General features: G+C 29.6%; 1 protein-coding gene across 1 annotated transcript in view; it reads right to left on the bottom strand.

The window, feature by feature from the left end:
• The window catches only part of LOC136080209 (uncharacterized), a 90,321-nt gene that overhangs the window by 10,265 nt on the left and 67,556 nt on the right, over positions 1 to 12,500 (bottom strand). Inside the window, exons 8-9 of the mRNA XM_065796823.1 lie at positions 10,966 to 11,109; positions 3,921 to 4,064 (exon numbers count right to left, since the gene is read on the bottom strand). Coding sequence (XP_065652895.1) covers positions 3,921 to 4,064; positions 10,966 to 11,109 — 288 coding nt within the window. The remainder of the gene's footprint in view (positions 1 to 3,920; positions 4,065 to 10,965; positions 11,110 to 12,500) is intronic.

Here is a 12,500-nt window from a genome sequence, read left to right as displayed (position 1 = left end):
TTTTTGATATTGCAAGATAATTAATAAAAAATTTTCAGAGATGTTTCTATTATGATTTCTTTTAAAAGTGCCGTGTAACTTATTCTTTTCTTTTGCTGAACATATTTGATGGAATCATTCAATCATCATTTAAACTTCATAAGTGGTTTTTATAACTTGATTACATCTTTTTCCATAATTTTATTCAGATAACTGGTTATTAAATTTTTATTAAAATTAAAGTTGTTTATTTGTGGATAGATAAAGCGCAATCTAAGCAGTTTATACATACATGTTTATATGTATGTATATATATATATATATATATATATATATATATATATATATATATATATATATATATATATATATATATATATATATATATATATATATATATATACATATAAATATAGCAGTGGAGTGCTGCTTCATTGACTGAAGGTTTGGGATGGGGCAACAGTCATTTCATTCATTATTCTTCATTTTCTTCTTCTTTTCTAAAAAAGCTGTATCGATTTAGATAAGCAAAAAAAGGAAGTAAAATTTTTTTTTTTTTTTAAACATCTTTGCTTCCATTAAGGCTGCAAGCAGCCACTAATTAAAGTTGGAAGTGACTGAAAGAGAAAAGATGAAAATTGTAGAGCAAGATAATGATTAACAGACGACTTAAAGGATTGCAAAATAAATAAATCAGGAAAACAAGATGAAGAAAGCGAATTCCAAAGAACTTATGTTCCAGTAAAAAACCTAGACAATTAAGTGTTTCTGGAGCACTTAGAAACAGTCACAGAAAAAAGATGACACTTAATTGAATGACAAGTAACACGAGAATGAATTTTAGTAGATGGCACAAGAGAAGCTAGCTCTTTAGAGCAGTACCCATTATAGTATTTGTAGAAAAGAGAAAGAAAAGCAACATTATGACAATGTGATAATGGTTGGAGGTTGGCTGCAAGAGCAGGTCCAACTATGTTTAAAATGCGTTTTTGCACCTTGTCTAAAAGAGAAAGGGCATCATAAAAAGATCTGCTCCAGATATAGCAACAGTATTCCATACAAGGCTGGATTTGAGATTTATTGAGATAGAGAATAGAATCCGAAGTAGGAAAGTGACAAGCTCGATAAAGAGATGCAACCTAAGCAGATGCTAGTTTTGCAACTGATTTGATATATGGTTTCCAAGTAAGAGTTAATCCTAGAAGATGAAGAGTAGATGACTCATCGAGTACATCACCGTTCATAAATATAGGAAGATCTAAATTATTGCGATAACAATTGGCTGAAAAAATTGAGTTTTATCTGTATTAAAGTTCACCAGCCACTGTAAGCCCCATGCTGTAGCAGAAGTGAGATCCTATTCAAACTCAAATGCAATCCAAGCAATCAGAGAGTGTTGGTTTCTTATCACGACAAGAATAAATGGGAGTATCTTCAGCAAACAATGCCACCTTAGATGTGAGAATATCTGAAAGATCGTTGATGTAAATTAAAAAGAGTATAGGGCCAAGGATAGAACCTTGAGGAACCCCTGAAGTTACAGAATAAGAAGAAGAGTGTCCATCGAGGACAAGTTTTATGCTATGATTGGAAAGGAAGTACTCAATAATCTCAAACTTTATCAAAAGCTTTTGAAATGTCAAGAGCGATGGCCTTAACTTCTCCACCTTCATCTAATGCACGATAAATCTGTTATTACTGTTAGCAAATCAGCTGTAGAACGAGAAGATCGAAATCCATATTGATGGTCAGAAAGTAAGTTGATAGATTCAAGATGAGAAATTAAGTGTTTGTTAATTAATGATTCAAAAACCTTGCTTATGATAGGAAGAAGACTAATGGTCCGGTAGTTAGACGAAACAGATCGCTCTCCAGAATTTTTGAAGATAGGGATAACGAATGCCGCTTTCAAAAGGCTGGAAAACACTTGTTGAACAGTTTTGAGAGTATAGACGACAGCTCCAGAGAACACTTCTGCAAGACAATAACAGATATGTTGTCCGGGCTACACAAGTTGTAGAAGAGTCTAGGCAGGAAATCACTTTAGATGAAGTCTGAACCATACAAGAGAGATGGAATTAAAGACTTGCCCTTATTATTGATACTATTATAGATACTCCAGAAGTCACGAGAGCCTAACTTTTGAGATGAAATACGAGAGTTCATGACCTAGGAATAGTGGACTTTGGCGTTAGACAAAACCTTTTTACAATGGTTTCTAGTAGTAATAAACAGACGTCTGCTTACTGGAGAATTGTTTTGCTGATAAATATGGAAGTAACGGTTTTGATTGGCAATCGCAGCAGCACAGTGTGAGGAAAACCATGGAGGAGAGTGAGGCTCAACCTGAAATTGTCAAGAGGGAACAAAAGATTCAATGCCAGCCTGAATCCGCGAAGTTATGTAAGATGCCCATTTGTAGACAGGAATAGAAAAGAGTTCTACCCAATGGCCATCACAAATAAAATCACGGAAAGAATTCCAGTCAGCTTTACTGTAGTTGTAAGAGGTACGATAATAGGGGGATTGAGGTGATAAAGAAGAAAGAGATATTAGTTTTAGAGAGATCAAACTGTGCTCAGAAACACTTAAGGGTGAATGTGGAGAAACTGAGCACTGACTAGGATCAGAAACAAGACATAAGTCGAGTAGAGAAGGTAAATGATTCGAGTTGTCAGGAAAGCGAGTTGGAAAGTTGACTACTTGAGTTAGGGATTGAAAAAGGCAAATGTTGTGGGCTTTAATGCCTGCAGAGTCACTGACACTAGAGCCAAGCCATTCAGAGTGGTGAGCATTAAAGTCACCAACAACAACTATATTAGCTAATGGATAAAGAAATGGGCTTGGTTAATATGATCAGAAATAACATCAAAAAGAGTGCAGTCTTGAGATGAAGTAGAGCGATAAAGAACAAATAGAAGGGCAATAGAGTGAAGTGGTACTAAAGAAAAGCACATGAAAGAATAGTCTGTGGATTCAAACCTAGTTTTACGACAAATGGATAAATTCTTACGAATGTAAATGCCCAGGCCAAGCACATGACTATTGGAGTCTTTACGAATTAAAGGAAGATAATCATCAACACTAAGATCGTAAGACGAGACAGCTGAACTCAAATTAGTCTCACAATAAGCAAGTAGGTCTGGTGAACTTTGCGAGAGATAAGACTCAACAGAAGAAAAGTTACTTCGAAGAACACGAATATTAGTGAATGATAGGTTTAGAGAACTTGGTGATGATGATGGTTTTTTGTGTTTTAAAGTTTTTGGTACTTTATTCATTTAAAAATTAAATTGAGGAGCTTGACTTAAAGCATAGAGAGTACTCAGAACACTGTTTAATAGCCCAAGCAATTGCCTCATTACTACTAATAAACCTTAAGCTGTAACAAAGGGCTCCAAATGTGGCCTGCGCAAAGCGCACAAAAAGTACAAACAGGGACACCACCCATGCACAACATGGCACTGTTAATACTTTGATATTTTTCAGCTGTTGATGGAAACAGCCTCTCTGAGAGCTACCACAGAGTTCGAAAAACCTGAATACCACACGCCCTCAGAACCATAAAACTGAGTTTTAGAGCTGTACCCTCATTAGGAGATAATTGAATGAGTTGCCTAGTCATAAAAATAGAGAAACAAGCAAAACCCATGCATTGAGTCAAGAAGATCCAGCATTTAACATCCTAAACTGGAAACAATGTATTAAAAATACATCAGCACCAGCCTAATAGATGAAGAAGGGGTGTTAAGCTGGTTAACAGATAGAATCTGTTTGCCCCTTAGTGCTTACATAAATGCTCACATAAATATGCTATAGCAGATTCACACACTTTTGCTTGGTAGTCAAAAGTTTTTTCATAATGCGTTGCTTAAAATCTAACACTGAAAAACAAGAATGAATTAAAATAAAAAATTTTGCTGTTGAAATAAATAAAATACCTTGACAAAATAACATGTCACATGATTTAAGGCTAGAACTGTTTCCAGTGCAATTTAACCATTGGTTGTTACTGCAATTTCTAGTTCTTGTGGAAACACATAACTCATTACAGGTTGACCATTCACTCCACTGTGACCAAAATACTGAAAAATTAAACCAAGTTATGATAAACATACATATATATATATATATATATATATATATATATATATATATATATATATATATATATATATATATATATATATATATATATATATTAAATATATACATATATATATATATATATATATATATATATATATATATATATATATATATATATATATATATATATACATATAAATATATATATATAACCCCTAACTGATTGTCAGAAAGTTTTTCCGTATTTTGTTGATAAAAAGTAAAAATTAAAATACAAGACCGAAATTTTTTTTTTTATTTCTTGATAGACTGCTTGCTCCAACCAAACCCTCAGTCGATGTAGCAGCACTCCGTTGCGAGTCAGGCTATAAGATAGTCGATGTAGCAACACTCCGTTACGAGTCAGGCTATTTGTCAGTCGATGTAGCAGCACTTTGTTGCGAGTCAGGCTACAAGATAGTCGATGTAGCAACACTCTGTGCATGAATTACAGTAAAAAAAATTAAAAAAAAAACATTTTATTAAAAAAAATAAGAATAAAAACATTATTTATATTATTAAAAACATTCTGGTCAATTAAATTTGCGCTTTTGCGGTTTTTATCAAAAAACGATTAATTTGTAATTAAATTAATGGTTTTAACTTTCTGACAACACACAAATGTTGGACGAAAATTAAAAGTAATTAAAAGTGACGTATTTATTGGCATAAGAATCATTTTTTTACCTCCGGTCTCCCAACTCTACCCCTCTATAGATCTCTTCATATATATATATATATATATATATATATATATATATATATATATATATATATACACATGTATATATATATATATATATATACATGTGTATATATATATATATAGATATATATATATATATATATATATATATATATATATATATATATATATATATATATATATATATATATATATAAATATATATATATATATATATCGTCCCCTCAGTATTATCTTGTTCTATGTCGCTAAACTATGGTTTTGAAAAAAAGGCATTTGAATTTTCAAAAGCCCTAAAAATGTTCAAAATAAACTTTGCACCAAATTTTGTTTTTATAAAATTGTCAAGGTAAATATATAATACCCTTATAAACCATTTTTAGAAAACTATTGTGTATTTAGTGTTTAAAAAAATGATCTTTGACTTTTGAGATAGAACAAATTACTGACAAACTTTACAAAATACAAAAATTGTATAATGTTCTATGTCAATTTCTTTGGGTTTTTTTAATTATAGTTTGTCCAAACATGCACAAATGTCTTATTTGGTGAATGTTTTGAATGTATTTCTTACCAAGGACGGATACAAAGATGGGAGTATCCCCCTCCCCCCCCCTCATCTTAAGAATTATCAATCTTCAAAATATTATTGATAGAAATTAAAAAAAAAAAAAATACAAAATATTATTTTGCAACATTTGAATTTTTGGCAAAAAAAAGTTAGTTATATACACATTTAATATATTTATTAGTAAACTAATTTATAAGCATTTTTTACGCTCTTCGCGTGCATCTTATTTTTGTTCAATATGACTTAGATGCTGAGCCCGTTCACAATCATTTAAAGTACCTTCAGCACTTTTGATTTTAAAAAATTTACTCTAATTACACCTATCTTTTTTTCTTTGCTGGAAAGAATTATTGAACTTAGTTAGAAAAATGATCAAATGAAACAGTGGTTTTAGCTGAAAAAATCATTTTTTTTTGTCATATAACCCCCTCCCCCTAGGACAATGACCTGGATCCACCCCTGTTTTAGACATTATTTGGTTGTGTTCAAGTAAAACATTTTTTTTTTTCATGAAACAATTGTATTAAGACATAAAAATAATTAAGAAAAGTACATGGGAGATGCACATGAATTACTAAACACAAAGAGTTGCCATATAATTTCTATCAATCTCAGGCATGTAGGGCATCATTTTTTTAATATCTTCATTTTTTTTTTTTGAAAGTAAGTGTCTTTTTTTGGTCTGAATTGACAGTTTTGGTGCAGTTATGGGATATGCTGTAGATTTCTTTTTTCTTAATGATTGGGCACCTGCAAAAACTGAGGTGAAGCCGTCTGCATGTTTTGTTTTAAATGAAACAGTAAAAGGATGATTGGAATAGTATTTTAATTGCTTTACTTGAGTAAAGGGCACTTTGGTAAAGTTATAGCTTTTAGCTCCAGCTTGAATATTTTAAAAATCAACATCTTTCATCTGCAGGATATTGAAAGGTTTCTGTCGCCTAACAGACTTTAGTATTCTGATCAGACCCAGTGGACTGTATACCTCAGTTTTTTTTAATTTTTGGTCAATGCTGCTATGAACCGCATCAACCTCTTGAACACAGCCATGTCCGCTTGCAGAAAACTTTTGAGTGATAGATTCAACATCAGGATGAGCATTTAAAAAATGCTTTATTGCCGTGCTCATAATACTGTTTCTATTTTGCGGAACGCAAGAATCTGACCATAAAATGAGGTTCTTAAGTTGTGGATGGGTGGTAAGTACAGATTCTAAAATTCGTAGGATTGCAGATGCCAAATCATTTCCTTCTCTGCCAGATTGGCTTTCAGACCAGATACAACAATAAACATCTTTATCTAAAGAAAGATGTGCTGTCATGTTATAAACAGACAGCTTCCTAAGATAAAAGAAGTTGGATATCTCAGCCTTGGGAACTGTTAAAACATTTTGTAAATCAAAACAGAGAACAGGATGTCCTGACTGTCTGTCTTTTTTGCGCTCTTCGCGTGCATCTTCTTTTTGTTCAATATGACTTAGATGCTGAGCCCGTTCACAATCACTTAAAATACCTTCAGCACTTTTGATTTTAAAAATTTCACACTTATCACACCTATCTTTTTTTCTTTGCTGGAAAGAAATATTGAACTCAGTTAAAAAAATTTCAGAGTATAAGTGCTTTTTAGCCCGGTTGAAATCGTTTTTGCTGACAAAAGTCTTGGTAAAGCTCATACAGTCGACTAATAGACAATTCAGACTCAAAGTATTTTCTATTTGTATTAGCACGGCAATAGTGCGAGTCTATAACCGGAATACTATATATGTGTTTCCTAACGCCATCTCTGACCGCGTCAGGAATTTTCTTTTTTGTATGTTTACCTTGTTTTCTTGGGGTAGGCGTGTTTGTATCTGTTTGGAAATGTTTATAAAAATATGAAATTCTTTGTTGGCTTATGTCAAGAGTGTTTAAAAAGAAAGGTTTGCAAACTCTGATGGGAATCCTTGCCAGGTGAAAAAAGTAGGCAAATGAGTATTGCCGCCTCGATGAAATTGCAAGTGTTCGTTTAGTTTTTTTCACAATACGTGTTGTATTTTCACTATAAAAGTGTGCTTTGATGTCATCATTGAGCCCCCAAAATTTGTTAAATAGTAACTCCCGTTGCTCTTGCGGAAAATAAATGTGGCATTTAAATTTACAGTTAGTACAGTCCTTCTCATTATTGATCTCTCTCTTTCTTCTTATCACTTTATTCCTGCTTTTATACTCCTGGCCAGCTTGACCCCTTTTTTTATTGACATTGCATTTCCAGCTATCTGGATTTCTAGTTCTTTTACATCCAACTTTTTTTTTTGTCGAGAGTTGCTCTATTGGCACAACTATTTCTAAATCCGTATGTAGTAGCTTATTGTGGAAACTTGAATCGACACTGTAGAAATAATAAGTATAAACTTTAGCTACATTTAAAAACAACATAATATTAAAAAAAAATCAAAAATTAACGACAATTGGAATTTCATAAGCATCGTAATTAGCAGGGTAATATAAGTTATTTTTTTACAGTAAGGAAATAAATAATATAAAGAATTTAGTCTTACTTAAAGACTTTGCACAATATATATATAGTTATTTAAAGGCACAATATATATAGTTATACATATAGTTATATATATATAGTTATACATATAGATTTATAGTTAGTTAACTACTAGTACTGTGTATGAGAGCTAGTCTTAAGTTATTTTAACCCTTTAATGCACGATATTTATATAATAGTTGATAATGCACGATATAATAGTTGACTATTTTATCGTTAAAAGAACATAAAATGGAATCCAATTATCGGAAAAATAAAATTTTCCTTTTTATTTTCAAATTTTAAAATTACCATAGTAATAGAAACTACTTACGAGTCGGTATTAAGTAATTCAAAGTCAACTGTTTCTTTTGTAACTAAACCAATAAACTTACTTGACGACATTTTGAAAATATCAAAATAAAAAGTCACGTGACTTGCGCTACAACATTGATTTGCAGATTTGGGCATTAGAACATTATAATACTAAAATGTTTTAAAAAAGTGAAATAGAATAAGATAAAACTAACAAAATACGTAAAATTGTAATTAGAACAAAGTCAAATTGAATAAATCTTGACGAAGCAGAGAAGGTAATAATTTATTGATAAGTGGAAATAATACATTATACTTTTTTAAACAATAAAAATTGGTTTTTGCAAAAAAAAAAAATTTGTAGATAGAACAAGATAATACTGAGGGGACGATATATATATATATATATATATATATATATATATATATATATATATATATATATATATATATATATATATAAATATATACACATGTATATATATCAGCCCTTCAAATAAGGAAATATGAGGTTGGCAAATCTTTTACCATAAAACATAGAAATGAAGTCGGCAATTTTTTGCTGACCTCAAAACTTTCTCGGTCAGCAGGTAGGTCAGCATTGCCAAATGTCGAACCCTTTCAAAGGCTGATATATGTATAAATATATATTTCTAATATATATATAATATATATAATTCATATACATATGTGTGTGTGTATATATATATATATATATATATATATATATATATATATATATATATATATATATATATATATATATATATACATATATTTATATATAATTGATTTTTTGACGAGATTAAACAAAAATAAATACATGATTTTTACTACTAAAGGTTTCATGTGTTTAGCAATCATCAGGTAAAAAATACATTGTTTTTTTTGTTAAAAATATACTCAATAAACATCGTGGCGTTCAAAAACAATTATAAAACTATATCTATTTGCGAGCGTGGTTTAGTTTTTTATTCTTTGGGCTCGTGGTTGTCAAGAAAGAACTTGTTTTCGTGATGGCACTTAGATATAATTACTGTTTTTTTATTAAATAATTTTTGCGTACCATTGTATGATATTTTGCAAAGTTTTTCATGAAGGCAAAGCAAGCATTTCTTTGTTATGTTGCTGTAGGCGAGGACTGATGAGTGAGGAGAGGAGTTCATTGAAGGAGGTTTCATTGTAGTGATGTGAATGGAACCAAGCATTTGCCAATTTGTACCAGATAAAGTTGCAAGCTGGAGAAAGGATGCTGCGCTTCTTTGGTATCAGAAAGAATGCTATAACAGCATATGTCGCACATGAGTTCCATCTTGCCTGATGTAAACTTGAGAGTTTCTTCCAGCGGATTCGAGGCCAATGTGAAGTTGTTTTATAATGATATGCCTGATATAGTTCATATAAGTACTTGAAATTATCTCACGATCCAGGGTTCTCAACAGTGTTAACATCATCTGTCGTAACGATGTAGAAATCAGCCTGAAGAGAGATATAGTTTCAACCGTAAGAGTTATATTGCTTTAACTGTAAATTCAACCAAAAAAATTAATAATAGAGTTATATTCATAAAAGTAGTTGTTTTTGTAATTATAAAAAAATAAACTCTTTGTAAGATGTCAATTAAAGTTTGTAATAATGATTTTTTTGTTTTTATGATAAAATCAATCATTATATCTAAACAAACAAAAAATAAAATATCAAAATTGGTGCTAGTATAAAATAAAATTTAATATGTACTATTTGTTAGCTGATAAGTTTTTGTACTGTTTTCTAATTTTTTTAATAATTCGCTAAATATTTTTGTCTTTGTGTGTTATAAGAAATTGTATGAGCAAATATTTTTGATATTGCAAGATAATTAATAAAAAATTTTCAGAGATGTTTCTATTATGATTTCTTTATTAAGTGTCGTGTAACTTTTTCTTTTCTTTTACTGAACATATATGATGAAATCATTCAATCATCATTCAATCATCATTCAAACTTCATAAGTGGTTTTTATAACTTGATTATATCTTTTTCTATAATTTTATTCAGATAACTGGTTATTAAATTTTTATTAAAATTAAAGTTGCTTATTTGTGGATACACAAAGCGCAATCTAAGCAGTTTATACATACATGTATATATGTATATATATATATGTATATATAAATATATATATACGTATATATAAATATATATATATATATATATATATATATATATATATATATATATATATATATATATATATATATATATATATACATATATATATATATGATGGGGCAACAATCTTTTCATTCATATTCTTCATTTTCTTCATCTTTTTTTTAAAAAAGCTGTATCGATTTAGATAAGCAAAAAAAGTGAGTAAATGCTCACACAAATATGCTATAGCAGATACACACACTTTTGCTTGGTAGTCAAAAGTGTTTTCATAATGTGTTGCTTAAAATCTAACACTAAAAAACAAGATGAATTAAAATAAAAAATTTTGTTGTTGAAATTTTTTTTCTTTTTCTTTTTTGTTAATTCACCTCCCCAAGGCCCAGAAGGCCACTACAAACAAGGAGGCTACTTAATTGTGGTTACAACCCCCTCTCAACTCTATAACTCCGAAACAAGAAACTTGACGAACAAGGCTACTGCGCGGAGAAACAAGTTAAGCGCGGTACTACAAGGGACGTGGTGGGGAACGAACTCAGAGCCTCTCGCTTATGAAGCGAGCGCTCTACCACTACACCAATACCGCAAATAAATAAAATACCTTGACAAAATAACATGTCACATGATTTAAGGCTAGAACTGTTTCCAGTGCAATTTAACCATTGGTTGTTACTGCAATTTCTAGTTCTTGTGGAAACACATAACTCATTACAGGTTGACCATTCACTCCACTGTGACCAAAATACTAAAAAATCAAAGCAAGTTATGATAAACATATATATATATATATATATATATATATATATATATATATATATATATATATATATATATATATATATATATATATATAAGGAAGGAAAAAAGTGATTCTTACACCAACACATACGCCACTTTTAATTACTTTTGACTTTTGTCCAACATTTGCGTGTAGTCAGAAAGTTAAAACCATTAATTTAATTACAAATTAATGGTTTTTTAAAAAAACCGCAAGAATGCAAATTTAATTGACCAGAATGTTTTTAATAATATAAATAATGTTTTTATTCTTATTATTTTTAATAAAATGTTTTTATTATTATATTTTTTAATGTAAATCATGCACAGAGTGTTGCTACATTGACTATCTTATAGCCTGACTCACAAGGGAGTGCTGCTATATCGACTGACAAATAGTCTGACTTCCAATGGAGTGCTGCTACATCTACTATCTTTTAGCCTGACCCGCAAGGGAGTGCTGCTACATCAACTGAGGGTTTGGTTGAGGCAGACAGTCTATTAATTGATAAAAAAAAATTCTAGTCTTGCATTTTAATTAATACTTTTTGTCAACAAAATATGGAAAACACTTTCAGACAACATATAAGAGTTCTATATATATATATATATACACTTATATATATATATATATATACATATATATATATATATATATATATATATATATATATATATATATATATATATATACATATATATATATATATATATATATACATATATATATATATATATATATATATATATATATATATATATATATACATATATATATATATATATATATATATATATATATATATATATATATATATATATATATATACATATATATATATACATATATATATATATATATATATATATATATATATATATATATATATATATATATATATATATATATATATATATATAACCCCTAACTGGTTGTCAGAAAGTTTTTCTGTATTATGTTGACAAAAAGTAAAAATTAAAATGCAAGACCGGAATTTTTTTTTTTATTACTTGATAGACTGCCTGCCCCAACCAAACCCTCAGTAGATGTAGCAGCACTCCCTTGCAAGTCAGGCTATAAGATAGTCGATGTAGCAACACTCCGTTGCGAGTCAGGCTATTTGTCAGTCGATGTAGCAGTACTTTGTTGCGAGTCAGGCTATAAGATAGTCAATGTAGCAACACTCTGTGCATGATTTACAGTAAATAATATAATAATAAAAACATTTTATTAAAAATAATTTAAAAAAAAACATTTTATTAAAAAAAATAAGAATAAAAACATTATTTATATTATTAAAAACATTCTGGTCAATTAAATTTGCGCTTTTGCGGTTTTTATCAAAAAACGATTAATTT

The sequence above is a fragment of the Hydra vulgaris genome, chromosome 05 (assembly GCF_038396675.1).
Source record: "Hydra vulgaris chromosome 05, alternate assembly HydraT2T_AEP".
In the NCBI taxonomy this organism is placed as follows: Eukaryota; Metazoa; Cnidaria; class Hydrozoa; order Anthoathecata; family Hydridae; genus Hydra; species Hydra vulgaris.
Note: the sequence above shows the minus strand (reverse complement) of the source record. Positions and strands in the feature narration are given on the sequence as shown.